The sequence below is a fragment of the Castor canadensis genome, chromosome 12 (assembly GCF_047511655.1).
Source record: "Castor canadensis chromosome 12, mCasCan1.hap1v2, whole genome shotgun sequence".
NCBI lineage: Eukaryota > Metazoa > Chordata > Mammalia > Rodentia > Castoridae > Castor > Castor canadensis.
Genome location: NC_133397.1, coordinates 77369052 through 77389321, shown reverse-complemented (window position 1 = coordinate 77389321; position 20270 = coordinate 77369052). Strand labels below are relative to the sequence as shown.

The 20270-nt window shown below is 38.6% G+C and overlaps 1 pseudogene and 2 gene segments (V, D, J or C); 1 reads left to right on the top strand and 2 right to left on the bottom strand.

The window, feature by feature from the left end:
- Positions 1 to 20270, top strand: part of LOC109699244 (immunoglobulin kappa variable 4-1-like) — a 935238-nt gene that overhangs the window by 652604 nt on the left and 262364 nt on the right.
- On the bottom strand, positions 1512 to 2138 carry LOC109678726 (immunoglobulin kappa variable 4-1-like; annotated as a pseudogene).
- LOC109678728 (immunoglobulin kappa variable 4-1-like) lies at positions 18766 to 19566 on the bottom strand. The segment is given in 2 exon segments: positions 18766 to 19187; positions 19414 to 19566. Coding segments are annotated over 2 exon segments (456 nt in total).

The following is a 20270-nucleotide window of genomic DNA, read 5'->3' as shown; positions in this document are numbered from 1 at the left end:
AATATCAGTATTTTAAAGTAGTTCTCATTGATACAGGTGCTAGGTAAGAAAGTGTTCATATTGCACTATTCTGATTTAATGACATCTTTTTAAGTATAAAAGAGAGTATTTATTTGGAATAGAAAAAGAATCACAAATTTATGAAGATATAGAGATTTCATTCCTTTATTCTGAGATCTATGGAGGCATTTTCCCAAAATCACATTGGGTAATACTACCAAGCCTGCCTTCCTCCCTCCTAGAATGCTCCATAACCCCAGTGACTCCCAAAACTCATAGCTTTGGCTTCAGGGTAAATCTGCTTCTGCTCATGTCAGGCATATTATTACACTAATTGTAAAAGTGATCAACAAAGAAGCTATGTAATACAGGAAGTAAAAGTACCTGTGTTTCATTTTTACGTCGCAACAAAAGATTGAATCACACTTATGTATAATGAGACACATGAGCTAAAAATAAGACAAAGAAAAATGATACCTTCTATTTGTTTCTTGTATCAAGTCTAACCCTGCCTTGATTTTAGATGAGAAATTGAGGCTCATAGCAGTTAAATATACTGGGGCTCTAGGATGGCTCAAGTTGTGGAGTGCCTGCCTACCAAGTGTGAGACTCTGAGTTCAAACCCCAGTAAAACTTCCACCAAAAAAATGTTGAATACCCTAGTATTTGCCTTCTATCATTTCCACCTCCTACCAATGGTTCCAAAAGTGACTCAAAGTATAGTGGACATAAAATCCACAACTTCCTTTCTGTACAAAATTAGACCAAAGATAACTTAAAGAGAAAATTGACAAATGATTGGGAAAGGAAATGGGAAATGTCATGTATTGCTACAGTGACTTTGTTAGGAAATTTGAGAATTGTGTCTGAAAGAATAAGTATGACTGAAAGAAATAAAGGGAAGAAAAAAAGGGCAAGTTAAGAGGAGTAGAGCACTAAGGATGTAGTTCAGTGGTAGAAAACTTGCTCAGCATGGATGAGGCTCATGGTTAAATTCATAACCATGAAAAAAGAGAAAAGAAAAAGAAAAATTTAACTGCTGTAGGCATGGCCTAAGTAGTAGAGCACTTTGCTAGCATACATGAACTGCAGACCCTAGATTCAATCCCGCTATGAAAAGAGAGAAAAAAAAAAAAGGAAGTGGAGCAGGAAAGCATTTTCACTGAAATGGCCCAGAGGCTCAGATGGAAATTAGGGTGTGTGAAGGAATGAAACAAAAGAGGAATATGATCCTCTGTGTCAGGAGGTTTAAAAAAGGCTAATTGTATTGTTCAGTTAACAATGTCTCTCAGAGATCCTTACAACATTCTTTACCGATAACCTCCCAAAAAAAGGGGTCCAGAGAAGGCTAACTTCCTGATTTTCACCTGGACCCTGCAGTCCTTCCAAGGAATACATCAATAAATGTAACCTCTCCAGCAGAGAGAAGAATATAGGGTCAGGATTGTGTGACAAAGAGGAAGCTGGTGCAGCAAAGCTCACTGACCCATGAAATAAAGAGGAGGTTTGTGTCAAGGCTGAAGCACTGTGTGAGGAACACTATAATACTGCTACAGTAGTAATCTGCCACATCTTCAGCCTGGAGGCTGCTGATGGTGAGAGTGAAATCTGTCCCAGGCCCACTGCCACTGAAGTGGGTAGGGATCCCAGATGCCCGGTTAGAGGCTGCATAGATCAGCAGTCTAGGAGGCTGTCCTGGTTTCTGCTGGTACCAAGCTAAGTAGCTACTAATGCTCTGACTGGACTTGCAGTTGATGGTGACCCTCTCTCCTGCAGATGCAGCCAGGGAGCCTGGAGACTGGGTCATCGCGATGTCCCCACAGGCACCTGCAATCAGGAATGAACAATGATCGTGCACACACAGACTTTATAATACAAACATTGAAATATATCATTTAAAGTGCACTTGCTAATGGTACAATAAGTTATCCCAGAATGGGTCCATGATGGAACACTTTTTTAACTTGACAACACATTACTCTGAAGGAACTGTAGCATTTAGTTTCTCACCAGAGTTCCATAGCAACAGAGTCACAAGGACCGGAGTTTGGGACACCATCTTGTTGTCCATGCCAGCCTGATGCAGATCTGTGCTTATTGCAAAGATGTCACTCAGTAAACTTGGGGCAGCTGGACTGGGCTGAAGGGGCTATGAAAAACAGAATATGCAGAAGCCAATTGTGCAGGCAATGGGCTATGAAAGTGTCTGAGGTAAGATACTATGAATAGCATCACAGAAAGTGTAATTCTGAGACTAAGAAAGACACAGAAGTCAACACAGAGTTCTAAAATCAACTTATAATCTCTAAAGCCTCAAATTACTAGAAGAATTAATGTAGCTCTCCTATTTTAAATAAAAGATAATTGGAAATGGATTCAGTATCCCAAAATTATGGGCTAGTTTCCTAAGATTAATAAACCTGGAAAAATGAAAAAAACATGCTGGGAAAAGAGCAAAAGAGACAAAGACGAAAGAGGGAAGACAAGGAGGAAAGAAGGGAATGAAAGGGAGTAAAGGGGAAGAGAGAAGAAATAGAGAAAACAGAAAGTCTCTGTTTGAGGGGAGGAGAGGAGAAACAACATCAAAAATACTGAAAAGCAACTGTAAACCTAAAATTATATATTCAGAAAAATGAGACATCAAAAGAAATTTCAGAATACTTTTAAGACATATAAAAGCTAAAAGAACACAGCGTCAGTAGTTTCACACTGAAAGAAATGCTAATATAAGTTCTCCAGACACAGGATTGCTGATAAAAATGTGACTTTTGAGATTGGTAGCTAAAAGAATAACTTTACAAATATTGTTCTTACTGAACAATGTATCATTGGGTTTATAACAATTAAATTAAAATGCATGACAACAAAACTGAAATACCTATGTATAGATCATGCTAAAAAGGAGTACTAAAGGAAATATTTCAGGCAAGAGGAACCTAAATGGAAACTCGGAAATAGTCATAGGCAACCAGCAAGAATATCCCCTGTGTTTCCTGTCTCCAGATATTCCTACCACTGGCATAAACACAGTCCTTGACACATTGAATAGGGTTTACTCATGTAATCAACCCAATACTGGGTGGTTTCAGAGGCTAGGAAATTGAAGCCATTGTGGCTTCTGATTTTCCACAACAAATTTTTTGCATAACTTTCCCAACCTAATGCCATCTTGTGAGAACACTAAAAAACCCACAGACAGATGCACAGAGTAAGAAACTAAGGCTCTTGCCAGTGGCCAACATGAACTTGCCAATGTCTGAGTAAGCCACTGCAAAAGCCACCATGAAGTCTTTTGATGGCTCTAATCTAGCTGATTATCTTGACAGCAACAGGAAGGGAAACTAAGCCAGAACCTACTGGGAATGTCATTCCAAAATTCTTCACTCACACAAAGAGTTTGACAGAATAAAATTTTAACATATTAAGAGGGTGGATTTGACAGAAATATTTTACACAGATATACACAGAGAGCTGGGCATGGTGATACATGCTCATAATCCAAGAATTTGTGTGGCTGAGGCAGGAGTGTCAATAGTTCAAGGCCAACCTAGACTACACAGTGGAATCATACCTAAAAACAAGGGAAAGAAAAAGAAAAAACTTACACAGAGAATGCAGAGATACAGTAAGAAATTAAGTAAAATATGAGTATAAGTATAGATGTCAATCAGCTGCATAAAACAACATTTTAAAAGGTTTAAACATTATACAAGGTTGAAATAAAACATATAACAAACTTGTATACATCAGGAAGGAAATCAATGGAGTTATGGTGTCAAAGTTCTTGCATTTTTCATGAAGGTGAATGAAAGCATTGAAGTGTTATTTTATGGACTTCCTGTTCTAGAAGAATGGAGACATTCTATTTGACTCTTTATGGCTTGTTAGTCAATGACTTTAGTTTTATTAACATAAAAGTCGTTGCACAATTTCCATGTGCTGCAGACAGTACAAATACAAAATGATGAAGCCTTTGTCAGGCTGGTACTTGAGTGACTATGTGGAGCAGAGCACCTGTGTGAAGAATGGCCTTGTTAAAAATGTAGCATGATCAAAATTTGTTGGTGCTGGGCCATGAGATTGGGACAATGGAATAATTTACCCTAACCTCAACAACATAAAGTCACAAAAAAACTTGACTGAGAGCAGTGAGAGATGTCTGTTCATTTTCTTTAATGCTGCTGTCCTGTCAGTAAAACTATAAAATTAAGTCTATGCTTGAAAAATAAAATCTTTTACTGTTGTCCAATTGATTTGAGGACTTACACTTTCCTCTGCCATGCAACAATAAGGATGCTGTATGCATGAAAATTATATCAGTGGGAAACTGAAAATGAATGATGGGTCTGTAGCCACTGGATCCTATGCCCATCTGTGATCATATTGGTTTTTACAGTCCCAGGAAGACTGCTTGTCTACATCCTTCACCTCAATGACCTAGAGACAAAAAGCCAAAAAGCACCTTAGAAATCATCTATCATACTTTTAATGCAAAGATGCAGACACCAGGACAGAAATATCTTAACCAGAAGACTTGCTTAGGTCGTGGCAGAACTGAGACTAAAACCAGATCTCACAACTGTGATGCCATATCCTCTTCCCACCACTTCTCCAGTCCAAAGTCTAGTTCAACAACAGCCTAAACAAACCCTACCTAAATGTAGTGCTGCAAGGAGTCTAAATTTATTTCATTAGATGCTTGAGGTTTCTCATTTGTTCACATAAAATACAACTGGAATTGATAAATACCTTCTTCTTCCTCACTGCTATCCATCTGAAATGTGAAGTTTATCTTTTAAAATGTGTCTTTTTCTCACAGGAAATGATACAACTTGTGTCTTCTATATCTACAAGGATCAGTTTTAATCTAACACTTTTGCATAAAGCACTCAAGTGAAGGAACACTACAAAAAGACTACATGACCTCATGTTGCCCCTTCTTATACTTGTAATGGTTAGGCATGACCTCAGCCTAATTTGAGAAAAGTAGCATTCTGATGATGGTAATAAAAGTAAGGTCAATGTCTGCAGCATCCAAATCTTCAGTCTCTAGCCCATGAACAGGTCACTGGTTAGTTCAAAGCTTAGCAAAGGGCACATTTCCCACACAACAGCCTGCAGCCTCATTCTCCCCACTTCCCAGTGTCTCTGTGAAGGCTATAGCTTAATGTGGAATGCCCATCAAAGGACTATATTAAAGAATCGTTCACCAGCCTCTTATACTAATGAGAACAAGTGAAAACCTTAACAAATGGGGACAAGTGAGAGATCTTTAGATCCTTGTTGGAGTTACCTTGAAAAGGAATTGTGAGATCCTACATTCACTTCTCTCTTTTTGTATCCTGACCATAAGATGAGCAGCTGTGCTCTACCATGTCTTGCCTCCATCATGCTCTGTCTCACTACAAACAAAAACAACAGGGCCAATAGATCATGGGCCAAACCCTCCAAATATCTCATCCAAAATATACTTCTTTTTCTTTATAAACTGTCTCCGGCATTTTGTTATAACAGAAAGATAACAAGCATAATGAACTACGCACTATAACTATTATTCTTTTTCCAATATATTTCCCTTAAATTTCACTTTATTTACATCTGCTAGGGCTGGTTTCTATTACTTATACAAATATCCCTGACTAATCATCCAAATTGTAGGCAGTATAATTTAGTGATGGGAATACTCCAGAACCCACTAATAAAAGTACCATGGGAAGTGCACAAGACCATTCTCAGAGATTTTCTCATAGAAATTAATGGCAATTGACAAAGGGATATTTGACCAAGTTGAGCCTCTATTCAGTATTACTCACAAAGATATTATCATTTGTATTCCACAGGGACCATGGCAGTCTGCATGCCACCAAGAGGTTACACTCTAATAGTTAAAGGATGAAACAATGAACTCCCCACCTCACTCCCATCCTACGACATGGGTAAACCTGAATAGCAAAAGCTTCTTCCTTATTCTGAAAAATCTCAAGGAACATCATTTCCCCAAAATGCAGAGTATGAAGAGAGAAAGTGAAAAGTATCATCATAGGGACACTGATTTTATTCCTATTGTACTATTAGAGGCTTGAGACAGCTTACTAAACAAACACAAAAAAGTCTCATTTTACCTTCCTTTATCATCATATCCATGTATGACAGTGACTTCCTGAACGGTGTTCTTGATACACTGGTGGCTGTGCTGAAAGATAGATTCTAATCATATTTTAAAGGCAGAACAAGTGAGCAGTGGTGACATAAAGGATGCAAGGTGTGAGAGAAATGGCATATTGAGAATGGTTGCTACATGTTTTTAGGACTGAGAAACCAAAGGAATACCAAGGGAACGAAATCTTGGAAAGCAGTTGGGAATCAGGACTGCAAGAGAAATGTAGAATTGTGAATACTGACAGACCTTCAACTGGCAATGTTGCTAAGGTGGATGTTTATGTGTGATTCTGAAGTTCAGAGAAACAGTCTAAACCAATAAACAAATCTGAGACATGGAGTAAGATCACTAGGCAATGAGTGTAACACATGAAGTGAAACTGGGCATCAGCAGGTAACCCAAAAGTGGAAGACAAACACATGAAGGGAAACAAGAGCACTGAGAAGCAGGGGCCACCAAGTTAAGAAATGAACTAGGAGTGATGTCCCAGAGCAAAGGCAGTGTCTTCAAAATGACTTTTGAGTTTTAAAATATAAAAAGTAAAAAGGTAAATGAAGAGTAAATTTTCTTTTAGGGCTGGTTATTATTAAATACTCCACACACTGTCATTTGTAGGATCACAAGTCTTTCTGGGCAAGTAGAGTTGGAAGTTTTTGAAAACACATGAGTTCTTGCTGCCCTCTTTTGGTCACCCTCATGCACTAAAACTTCCCAAGAAATGGCTCCTCCTTCCTCTTGCAAAATATGCTGAATGTTTTGCCTACTACCTGGTGCTCTAGAGCGACTAGCACAAAATTATTTCAGTATCTCAGTTTGAAAGCAATGAAGAAGCTGATGCTTCATCTGTTCATTTTTTTCATTATACACATAGGATACATGATCACACAATTTGTATGCAAAATCAATTGCTTAGCTCATCAAACTTGGTTTCTACCACTCTTCCCATCATTTGACTCCACCCTGTCACCTAGCTATCCCCATATGCTGCCTAGTATGGTACACATAATGTTCTGCATGTTATGCCATTCTGCTGTCTGGTTTTCAAGATCAATTGTCCACTCCTTAACAAGACATCCCTGTCCCCCATATTTTAGGTGAATTCTCAGACAGAGTTACTCTCCACCACATCATTTGATCTATGGTTTTGTCATTCTTGCCTGTCTGCAAGTTCTGGGTGCCCATTCATATAGAGAAGTGTTCTGCTAATGCACAGAGTTCCATTTACATACAGACATATTCTCATCTGTGCCAACTTCACTTTCTATTCCCTGACATTCATTGTTCTCTGACTTCTAATGCAGCCAATGAGTTCATATCTGAAAGCAGATATTTGGCCATGCAAAACTCAGGAAAGAACCCACTAGAAATCCACAGGCTCTGGGAGACGGATGTGTTGAGTCTATTGAAGGAAACAAAGGAAGCCATGTTGGAGGGAGACAAAGGATTGATGAGAGGAAACCATGGACATCTGCTAGAACACTTGAGCTTTCCTCTAGGGACATTCAATAAGAGCATGTGGGCACATAGTAAGCATTAGTTTATGTCTTTACTGAGTAGTTTTTAGCACATGTTTTGCATGATACACATGGAAAGAAAAAGTGTGGAGGCCATCATCATTTCTGTGGTAGTTGAACTGTTAGCTCTTTCATCCTCTGAAATCACTTAATGATACTAAGGTTTAAACCTCTAAATAATACCCAGTTCCAAATAACTATACAAGCCCCAATCACTACATAGTAAATTAAAAGTAATGATATGACATACATAGAATCTAATTTTGCTAGTCCATCCATTGCTGACCCCGGTGTCAACACACTTTCTCCCAGGTATTCAGTTAAACAAAATTCGGTTTCTTAGTAAAGAGATTTTACAGATATAATAAAATAAGGTGACTTTAGAAGGGGAGATTTTCTGAGTAGACCTGACATAATCACAGACCTTAAAAATCTGGATTGAGAGTCAAAGAAATGGAATTTGGAAAGACTCAGGACATGAAAAGGATTGTGTGGGGAGGGGGAGATTCTCTAATGCTGGCATTGGAGATAAAGGGAGCCTTGTTTGAGGGAATGAGGGCAGCTTCCAAGATTGTGAGCTGACGGCCAGAAAGGAAATGGGACCTCAGCCTACAACTGCCAGAAACAAATTCTGCACAAAACTTGAACTTGGAAGGTAATCCAGAGCTTCACATGAAGTTCTGCCTAACTGCTCCTCAATTTTAACTGTGAAAGACTCAGACGTACAGCCATCCCAGTCCTGATTTCCAAGTAGAGTTCACTGAGCTCGTGAGTTGTTAAATGGGTGGCCATTTGTGACTCAGCAATACAAAACTACAAGAGCTATCATTGTGTCACATGTTAACAGGAGAACCAGAAATGTTAATGACAGTTATCTCCCACTAAGCTCACAGCCAAGTTGATGCTCAAACATCTGGCTCAGGCTGCAATGGGGTGAAGTTCTCTCCTTTTTCTACTACAGATATTCTCCTGGGTTCATACACATAATCAACATTGAATTCTGTTCTACAAAAATACTTATAGGGGTCCAGGCATGATGACACATGTGTAATACCAGCTACTTGAGGAGCATAGATTGGAGAGTCATGGTTTGAGGGCACCATGTGCGAAAAGTTAGTGACACCCTATATCAACGAACAAGTGTACAACATGTTCCATGCCTGTAATTTCAGCTGTGCAAGAAGCAGAAGAAGGAGGATATGAGACAACATTAAAAAAATACATGAAGCAAAATGGACAGGGAGTGTGGCTTAAGTGGTAGATTACTCTCCTAGCAAGTACAAGACCCTAAGTTCAAATACCAATACTGACCAAAAAATAGATAGCAAGATATATAGATAGATAGATAGATAGATAGATAAAGAGATAGATAGATAGATAGTTATATAATAGATAAAAGAAAAAATTAGGGTTCTGGGGGTTCAAATTCAAGTTCTCACATTTGTCAACCAGGCACTTTACCATACCCCCAACAATTTTTGTTTCAGTTATTTTTTAATAAGGTTTTGGTTGCCAAGGTGGCCTCCATTGTCTCTTTCTCCTGCTATTTTCATCTTCAAGTAGTACCCCTCCTTGTTGAATAGGGCCCAGCTGTGCAGCCAATAGGATATTGAGGAAATATGTATTGAATTCTCCAAGACTAGGCTTCCATCTTCCCATCTCTTGGATCATTTGCTCTTGAAAATTCAGCTACGATATTTTGGAAGATGGCAACTACAGGGAAGAAGCAGAAAGCATGCTTCCTAAAGTAAAATCTTGGAGAGATGCTGGAGATATGCCTTGCAAGAAAAACCACCAAGAAAAGGCAAAACTCTGACACCTCCACACCCCCAGCCCATGTATAGCATTCCTCTCCACATTAAATGGAGAAACCAGGAGGGCTCCCACACTGCCAGGTGCCAGACATCTTGCTTGAGAGAAACAGACCAATAGGTGAGCTAAGTGGCATGCAGTAATCCAACAGACAACCCTGGGTCAGATCAGCATAGCCCCCTGGACAGACTGACTCCCAGAGAAAAAAGAGGGGAAAAAATGAATAATAAACAAGCAGATGAAAAAAAAAGACACATAGCAAAGAGCAGGGGCACCCTGAGCTTCCAACAGCAGCTAAAGTGTGGCATGCTCTACAGCAGAGTGGGGAAGAAGCACTCCCCACTTGAACTGTAAATAAACAAGCTGGTTGGAGAAGGCAGGAGTGGTGCCACCTCCCCCAGTGTGCATATGTATCCAGGAGAGCTCTAAATAAACAAAGCCTGTGGGGCTAGGTGAGTGTAAAGCTCATCCCTGAGACCTGTAATAAATAAACCCTGCAACAGCAGCTGGCTGACAGTAGGTGGCAGGTGAGCCACAGCCTCAGATAGACATTCACAGAGCTGTCTCCAGACCCTTTTTTTCTTCTCTTCCTTTGATGAGACAACTACAGAACTACGACTGGATGCTGAAGGACTAACTGAAACTGCATTGCATTTGAACGTGGGTTATATATTTTTTTGTTTGGTTGGTTTGTTGGGTTTTTTTATTTTTGTATTTTCCCCTTTGATGAGACAATAACAGAACCACTTCTGAGGCACCAACACCAAAACTGGAGGCTGAAGGACAAACACCAAAATTATTAAGACTGAAACTTTATTGCATTTGAACGTGGGGATTTTTTTTAACCCTCTCTGTGTCTCTCTAATGACTGTTTAGCTTACTGTTGGTTAGTACACTAAATATCCCTGTTTATTTCTTTGGCTCTGGTTTTGTGTGTGTGTGTGTGTGTGTGTGAGTGAGTGTGTGTGTGTGTGTGTGTGTGTGTGTGTGTGTGTGTTTATTTGTTTTGGTTTTTTTCCCTTTTGCTTTACATTCTTTGCTTTCCCTCTCCTCTCAACTTTCCACTCTAGATATCACCATTGTTATTATTACAAACTAGACAATACTGAATTACACACAGTACAGGGACAGTAACAATAGCAAGGGTAATGATCAGAAGATGGAAAAAAGAGGGAAACCATTTTCCCACCAATAATAAATTAGTACAGGAACCAGAGGGAAATGAAGAAAACAGATGCCCAGATCCAGACTCCAACAAAATGAAGATAAACGATGTCAAAGAAATCAATGAAGCACACAAGAATAATCTAAAACAAGATATCCTACAGGTAATCAATGAAAATTTTATAGAGATGATACTGGATATGCTCAACCAAAATTTACAGGAGACACTCAAGAAATTCCAAGACAACAAAAATAGAGAATTTGAGAAATCACAACAACAACAAAAAAATAAACTATAGAAGCACTGTATAAACACCAAAGTGAAATAAAGAACATGATAAATAAAGAGATAAATGAACTCAGGACGAAAGTAGACAATATTAAAGATGAAGGGACTCAGGATATGGAAAACCTCAGAAAAAAGAATGAAACAGAAATGCAAAACAAAATGGAAGGATAATCCAGCAGACTAGAACAAGCAGAAGACAGAGTCTCAGAACTCAAAGATGAAATGGTAATCAATGGAAAATCAGAAGAACTATTAGTTAAACAACTCAAGACCTGTGAAAGAAAATGCAAGAACTTACTGACTCCATCAAAAGAATAAACCTGAGAATCATGGGCATTGAAGAAGGAGAAGAGGTACAAGCAAAAGGAATGTGTAATATATTCAACAAAATACTAACAGAAAATTTCCGAAATCTAGAGAGCACTATGCCCGTACAGGTACAAGGAGCATCCAGAACACCAAACAGACTTCACCAAAATAGAACTACCCCATGACATATTATCATTAAAGCAACAAGAACAGAGTATAGAGAAAGAATATTGAAGGCTGTAAGAGAGAAAAAACAAATAACATACAAAGGTAAATTCTTCAAAATCACAGCAGACTTCTCTACAGAAACATTAAAAGCAAGAACAGCTTGGGGTGAGGTCTTCCGGGGACTGAATGAAAATAACTTCAACCCTAGGATACTCTACCCAGAAAAACTATCATTCCAAATAGATGGAGCAATAAAAGTCTTCCATGATAAGCAGAACCTAAAACAATACATTACCACCAAGCCACCACTACAAAAGATTCTTCAAGGGATTCTGCACACAAAAAGTGAAACCCAACATAACCATGAAAGGGGAGGCAGTACGAAACCACAGGAGAAGGAAAGACAAGAAAGTAGAGAGTAACATTGATTTAGCTACACATAATCAAACCCTAAAACAACTAAGACAACTAAGTGATGGGAATCACCACATACTATCAATACTAACACTAAATGTTAATGGACTTAATTCCCCCATCAAAAGGCACCACTTGACAAACTGGTTTAAAAAGGAAGATCCAACAATTTGTTGCTTACAGGAAACCCTTCTCATCAATAGAAATAAGCATAGGCTTAGGATGAAAGGCTAGAAGAAGATTTACCAAGCCAATGGCCCCCCAAAACAGACAGGAATAGCAATACTTATCTAGGACAAAGTAGACTTCAAATCTACATTGACCAAATGAGATAAAGAAGGATATTCCAGACTAATAAATACTAATGAAAGGGGAAATAGACCAAAAGGAAATAACAATTATCAATGTATATACACCCAATGTCGATGCACCCAATTTCATCAAACATACCGTGAAGGATATAAAAGCATATATTAACTCCAACACAGTGGTTGTCAGAGACTTTAACACCCCACTATCATCAATAGATAGGTCATCCAAACAAAAAAATCAATAAAGAAATCCTAGATCTAAAACATACCACAGATCAAATGGACCTAGTTGATATCTACAGAACATTCCATCGAACTTCTACACAATATACATTCTTCTCAGCAGCCCATGGAGCCTTCTCCAAAATAGATCATATCCTAGGGCACAAAGTAAGCCTCAGCAAATATAAGAAAAAAGAAATTATACCATGCATTCTATCTGATCACAATGCAATAAAACTTGAACTCAACAACAAAAATAAAGACAAAAAACATGCAAACAGCTGGAAACTGAATAACTCATTCCTTAATGAACAATGAGTCACTGATGAAATAAAAGAGGAAATTAAAAGTTTCCTGGAAGTAAAAGAATATGAAAACACAACCTACTGGAACATATGGGACACAAAGGCAGTACTGAGAGGAAAGTTTATAGCCATGACTGCATATATTAAAAAGAATGAAACATCTCAAATCAATGACCTAATGAAACACCTCCAACTCCTAGAAAAACAAGAACAAACAAACCCCAAAACAAATAGAAGGAGAGAAATAATAAAAATAAGAGCTGAAATCAATGAAAGAGAAATAAAAAACACCATACAAAGAATTAATGAAACAAAAAGTCGGTTCTTGGAAAAATAAACAAGATTGATAGACCCCTGGCAAACCTGACTAAAATGAGAGAAAAATCCTACATCAGTAAAATCAGGAATGCAAAAGGCGAGATAACAACAAACACCATGCAAGTCCAGGAAATCATCAGAGACTATTTTGAGAACGTACATTCAAATAAACTTGAAAATCTTAAAGAAATGGACAGATTTCTAGATACTTACAATCATCCAAAATTGAACAAAGAGGACATTAATCACCTGAATAGATCTATAACACAAAATGAAATTGAAGCAGCAATCAAGAGTCTCTCAAAACAGAAAAGTCTAGGACCTGATGGATTCTCTGCTGGATTCTATCAGACATTGAAAAAAGGACTAATACCAACCCTCCTTAAACTGTTCCACAAAATAGAAAGGGAAGGAAAACTGCCTAACACATTTTATGAAGCCAGTATTACACTTACCCAAAAACAGGCAAAGACACCTCCAAAAAGGGGAACTATAGGCCAATCTCCTTAATGAACACTGATGCAAAAATACTTAATAAAATAATGACAAGCTGAATTCAACAACACAACAAAAAGATCATTCACGATGACCAAGTAGGTTTCATCCCAGGAATGCAGAGGTGCTTAAACACACAAAAATCAATAAATGTAATACACCACATTAACAGAAGCAAAGACAAAAACCACCTGATCATCTCAATAGATACAGAAAAAGCCTTTGATAAGATCCAACACCATTTCATGATAAAAGCTCTAAGAAAACTAGGAATAGAAGGAAAGTGACTCGCCATTATAAAAGCTATATATGACAAACCTACAGCCAGCATTATACTTAATGGAGAAAAACTGAAACCATTCCCTCTAAAATCGGGAACTAGACAAGGATGCCCACTATCTCCACTCCTATTCAACATAGTACTGGAATTCCTAGCCAGAGCAATTAGGCAAGAAGAAAGAATAAAAGGAATACAAATAGGTAAAGAAACTGTGAAAATATCCCTATTAGCAGAAGATATGATCCTATACCTTAAAGACCCAAAAAACTCTACTCAAAAGCTCCTAGACAGCATCAACAGCTATAGGAAGGTAGAAGGATATAAAATCAACATAGAAAAATCATTAGCATTTTTGAACACTAATAATGAACAAACTGAGAAAGAATATATGAAAACAATTCCATTTACAATAGCCTCAAAAAAAAATCAAATACCTAGGTGGAAACGTAACAATGGATGTGAATGACCTCTGCAAGGAAAATTATAAACCTCTAAAGAAAGAGATTGAGGAAGACTATAGAAAGTGGAGAGATCTCCCATGCTCATGGATTGGTAGAATCAACATAGTAAAAATGTCTATACTCCCAAAAGTAATCTACATGTTTAATGCAATTCCCATCAAAATTCCAATGACATTCATCAAAGGCATTGAAAAATCAACCACTAAATTTATTTGGAAACACAAGAGGCCATGAATAGCCAAGGCAATACTCAGTCAAAAGAACAATGCAGGAGGTATCACAATACCTGACTTCAAACTATATTACAAAGCAATAACAATAAAAACAGCATGGTACTGCCACAAAAACAGACATGAAGACCAGTGGAACAGAATAGAGGAGCCAGATATGAAGCCACAAAACTATAACCAACTTGTCTTTGACAAAGGAGCTAAAAATATACTATGCAGAAATAGCAGCCTCTTCAACAAAAACTGCTGGGAAAACTGGTTAGCAGTCTGCAAAAAACTGAAACTAGATCCATGTATATCACCTCATACCAAGATTAACTCAAAATGGATCAAGGATCTTAATATCAGACCACAAACTCTAAAGTTGATACAGGAAAGAGTATGAAATACTCTGGAGTTAGTAGGTATAGGTAAGAACTTTCTCAATGAAACCCCAGCAGCACAGCAACGAAGAGATAGCATAGATAAATGGGACCTCATAAAGCTAAAAAGCTTTTGTTCATCAAAACAAATGGTCTCTAAACTGAAGAGAACACCCACAGAGTGGAAGAAAATATTTGCCAACTATACATCAGACAAAGGACTGATAACCAGAATATATAGGGAACTTAAAAAACTAAATTCTCCCAAAACTAATGAACCAATAAAGAAATGGGCAAGTGAACTAAACAGAACTTTCTCAAAAGAAGAAATTCAAATGGCCAAAAACCACATGGAAAAAATGGTCACCATCTCTAGCAATAAAGGAAATGCAAATTAAAACCACACAAAGATTCTACCTCACCCCTGTTAGAATAGCCATCATTAGCAACACCACCACCAACAGGTGTTGGTGAGGATGCCGGGAAAAAGGAACCCTCTTACACTGTTCGTGGGAATGTAAACTAGTACAACCACTCTGGAAAAAAATTTGGAAGCTACTTAAAAAACTCAACATTGATCTACCATTTGATCCAGCAATACCACTCTTGGGGATATACCCAAAAGACTGTGACACAGGTTACTCCAGAGGCACCTGCACACCCATGTTGACTGCAGCACTATTCACAATAGCCAAGTTATGGAAACAGCCAAGATACCCCACCACCGATGAATGGATTAAGAAAATGTGGTATCTGTACACAATGGAATTTTATGCAGCCATGAAGAAGAACGAAATGTTATCATTTGCTGGTAAATGGATGGAATTGGAGAATATCATTCTAAGTGAGGTTGGCCTGGCCCAAAAAACCAAAAATCATATGTTCTCCCTCATATGTGGACATTAGACCAAGGGCAAACACAACAATAGGATTGGACTTTGAGGACATGATAAAAGCTTTAGCACACAAGGGAGGGGTGAGGATAGGTAAGACACCTAAAAAATTAGCTAGCATTTGTTGCCATTAAAGCAGATACCTTAAAAGCAACTGAGGTCAATAGGAAAAGGAGACCAGGAACTAGAGAAAAGGTGAGATCAAAAAGAATTAACCTAGAAGGTAACACACACGCACAGGAAATTAATGTGAGTCAACTCCCTGTATAGCTATCCTTATCTCAACCAGCAAAACCCCTTGTTCCTTCCTATTATGGCTTATACTCTCTACAACAAAATTAGAAATAAGGGCAAAATAGTTTCTGCTGGTTATTGAGGGAGTGGGGGGAGAGGGAGGGGGTGGGGGCAGGGGGGAGAAATGAACCAAGCCTTGTATGCACATATGAATAATAAAAAAAAAAAAACAAAGGCTTACCAGGGGAAAAAAAAAAACCACACTAAGATTCCACCTCACTCCTGTTAGAATAGCCATCATTAGCAACACCATTAACAACAGGTGTTGGCAAGTATGCAGGGGGAAAAAGGAACCCTTTTACACTGCTGGTGGGAATGCAAACTACTACAACCACTCTGGATAAAAATCTGGAGGCTTCTTAAAAATCTCAACATAGATCTACCATATGATCCAGCAATACCACTCTTGGGGATATACCCAAAAGAATGTGACACAGGTTGCTCCAGAGGCACCTGCACACCCATGTTTATTGCAGCACTATTCACAATAGCCAAGTTATGGAAACAACCAAGATGCCCCAAAATGACAAATGAATTAAGAAAATGTGGTGTTTATACACAATGGGATTTTATGCAGCCATGAACAAGAATGAAACCTTATCATTCGCAAGTAAATGGATGGAACTTGAGAACATCATTCTGAGAGAGGTTAGCCTGGCCCAAAAGACCATAAATCGTATGTTCTCCCTCATATGCAGACATTAGATCAAGGGTAAACAAGGGGACTGGACTCTGATCACACAATAAAGCAAGAGCAAACAAGGGAGGTATGAGAATAGGTAAGACACCCACAAAACTAGATAGCATTTTTTGCCCTCAATGTGGAGAAAATAAAGCAGATACTTAAAAGAAACTGAGGCCAATAGGAGAAGGGGATCATGAGCTAGAGAAAAGGTTAGTTTGAGAAGAATTAACTTAGAAGGTAACACACATGCACAGGAAATCAATGCGAGTCACCTCCCTGTATAGCTATCCTTATCTCAACTAGCAAAACCCCTTGGTCCTTCCTATTATTGCTTATACTCTCTCTTCAACAAAATTAGAGATAAGGGCAAAATAGTTTCTGCCTAGTACCGAGGGGGGTATGGAGGAGATGGTGGGTGTGGGGGGAAGGTCGATGTTAGGGGGGTGGGTTAGGGGGAGAAATGACCCAAACATTGTATGCACATATGAATAAAAGAAAGAAAGGGGGGTTTATGGTTTTACCTAGGCTGGCCTGGGTCAGCCTACTCAGCTAGGATGACACGTCTGGCTCCAACATATCAGATTTGAAGAAGGTCATGGTCTGTCCATTCTATCTTCATTGTCAGTTTCAACAACAATTGAAGGAACTCTAGGCAAGGTGCTCTTTAAGGGACAGGAGAGAGCTGACAATATCACAAACAGATCTGATGTTTGAGATTCATAATACATGTTCCTTTTGATGTGCAGCTTCATTAAATATTTCAAATTGTTATTGTATTCTAAGAAACAGTGGGGTGTTTCATTTATTTTAAAATTTACACTGACTATTCCTGTTGTTGAAAGTCTACATGTATCCTAAGTAGAGACAAATTTCTGGGTGTCAGACCACTAGACATTTACTTGATGCCATGGTTTTGGTATGAATTGTTCCGCAAAGGAATTATGTATTGAAGACTTGGTCCCCAGCTGATAGGTGACTTGATCATGAGAGCTCTGACCTAATTAATAGTTTAGTCCATTGGCAGATTCTTAAATTGGTGGCCTTATTGGGAGGTAGTATAAATCAAGGGGGAGGCAGGTTGGAGAAGGTGCATCACTAAGAGGGGAACTTTGAAGAGTTGTACTGTCCCTGGCACTTTCCTGGCTCTCTCTGCTTCCCAGCAGCCATGAAATGAGAAGCTTTCCTCTGACACACCCTTCCACCATGATTCTTCTACATTGCCACAGACCTAAGAGCAATGGAACTAGATGACCATGGAGTGAAACCTCTGAAACTATAAGCCAAACAAATCTTTCCCTTTTAAGTTATTAGCCTCAGGTGCTTGCCACAGTAAAGAAAACCCTGGTAGTGTGATGCCTTCAGCTTTGATCCTCCTTCTCAATACTGCTTTGACTCTTTGAAATCTTCTGTGGTTCCATGTGAATTTTAAAATTACTTTTTCTAGCTGTTGAATAATAGCGGGAAGGAGGAAAAGGGTAAGAAATATAATAGAGAGAGTTAAATTAATTAAAGCACAAATATTTGCAGGTAAAGTACCATCACTAAACCCCTTTGATCAATGAACACACACTTAAGCAATGAAGGACAGGAATGTAAAGCAGATCCTACTAGGGGGAAGGTTCTAGAAGTAGGGGAAGGACTAATGGAGAGAGTAAAGAATGGTGAATATTGTCAATGTACCTTATATCAGTGTATGAAGATGGAACACTGAAACCTGTCAAAATCATTTCAACTAGGAGAGAGGAGTATGAAGGAGAATGATGGTGGAGGTTAACCTAACTGAGGTACATTGTAAGCATATATGGGAATGTCACAATGGGACTCCCTATACAACTAACATATGCAAATAAAAATACCTTAAAAAGAATAACTTTTTCCATTTCTGTGAAAATATCTTTGACATTTTGAGAGGTATTGTATTGAATGTGTATGTTATTCTTAGAAGCATAAACATATAGCAATGTTAATTCTTCCAGCCCAAAACCATGGGATATCTTTCCATTTATTTGTATCTTCTTCAATTTATTTCATTAGCATATAGTGGATTTTTCACATTTGGCAGTACTGGGGATTGAACTACAGGCCTCACACTTGCTAAGCAATCAGTCCAAACCACAAATGTGAGGAGGAAGTAGCTGGTGCAGCAAGGATCACTGACCCAGGGCATAGGAAGGAGGTTTTTGATTGAGGCTGAAGCACTGTGGGTGGAGAGCTATAATGCTGCTGACAGTAGTAATCTGCCACATCTTCAGCCTGGAGGCTGCTGATGGTGAGAGTGAAATCTGTCCCAGACCCACTGCCACTGAAGCGGTCAGGGACCCCAGTTGCCCGGTTAGAGGCCGCATAGATCAGCAGTCTAGGAGGCTGTCCTGGTTTCTGCTGGTGCCAGGCTAAGTAGCTGCTAATGCTCTGACTGGACTTGCAGTTGATGGTGACCGTCTCTCCAGCAGATGCAGCCAGGGAGCCTGGAGACTGGGTCATCACGATGTCCCCATAGGCACCTGCAATTGGGAATGAACAATGATCACACACATATACACACATGGATTTTATCATATACACACTGAAATGTGGCAATTAAATGCATTTTCTAATGGTATTATAACACAGCACAATATTTAGTCCATTTTGAAGACAGTCATTATTTCCCACTGCATCTTAAAAACATTTTTTCAATTCTACAAAGATATTACTCTGAAGAAATTGAGCACTGATTAAATTTCTCACCAGACACCCAGAGCAACAGGGACATGAGGACCTGGGTCTGTGACACCATCTTGCTGCCCCTGCCTGCTTGATGCAGCTCAGTCCTCACTACAAAGGCCACGTTTATAAATTCTGAGCAGCTGAACTGGACCTGAGGGGCTATGCAAAGCAATCAGAAAATAAGGAAGTAAAATGCTTGAATAAAAGTACCTAATGTAAATGAAGAGCCAAAAATATCATCACCAAAGGGGTAATTGTGTCACTTGAAAAGACATAGAAGTCTACTTAGAAGCTCTCAGTCAACTTAGAAGTTCTAAACCACAAACCACTAGATGATCTAAAAAAGGGCTTTAGGAGGCTGAGGGAGGAAGCTAAAGCTAAGCCTGGTTGAGGCCACCCTGGGATACAGAGTGAGATTATGTCTCAAAAAACAAACACAATAATGAAGGTGTGGAGAGGGATAGAACTTTAAAATAAAAAATATGTCTAAACAGATTGGGTTTTACAAAAATGGTAGGCTAAGGACCTCACATCAACAATACTGACGAAATAATAAAACATGCTAGAAAAATAACAACAAAATAAAGAAAAATGAAGAGGAAGGGATAGGACAGAAGCAAGAAGGAACAAACAGAAGAGAAAACTGGACTGAGGGAGGTACAAGGAGGAAAAGGGCAAAAAAAAAGGGAAAAGACAAAAAGAAAGTAACAACTACTTTGAATCCTTTTTTTATCTATGACCAAAAACTGTCACAGTTCTGAAACCACACTTACTATGAAACCAATAAAAAACACTGCAAACATTTGAGCCTCTGTTTCTAGGATATGCATGGACAAAGACAGGCCTGGAATTCACTCTGGGAAGAATCTTGTGACTGT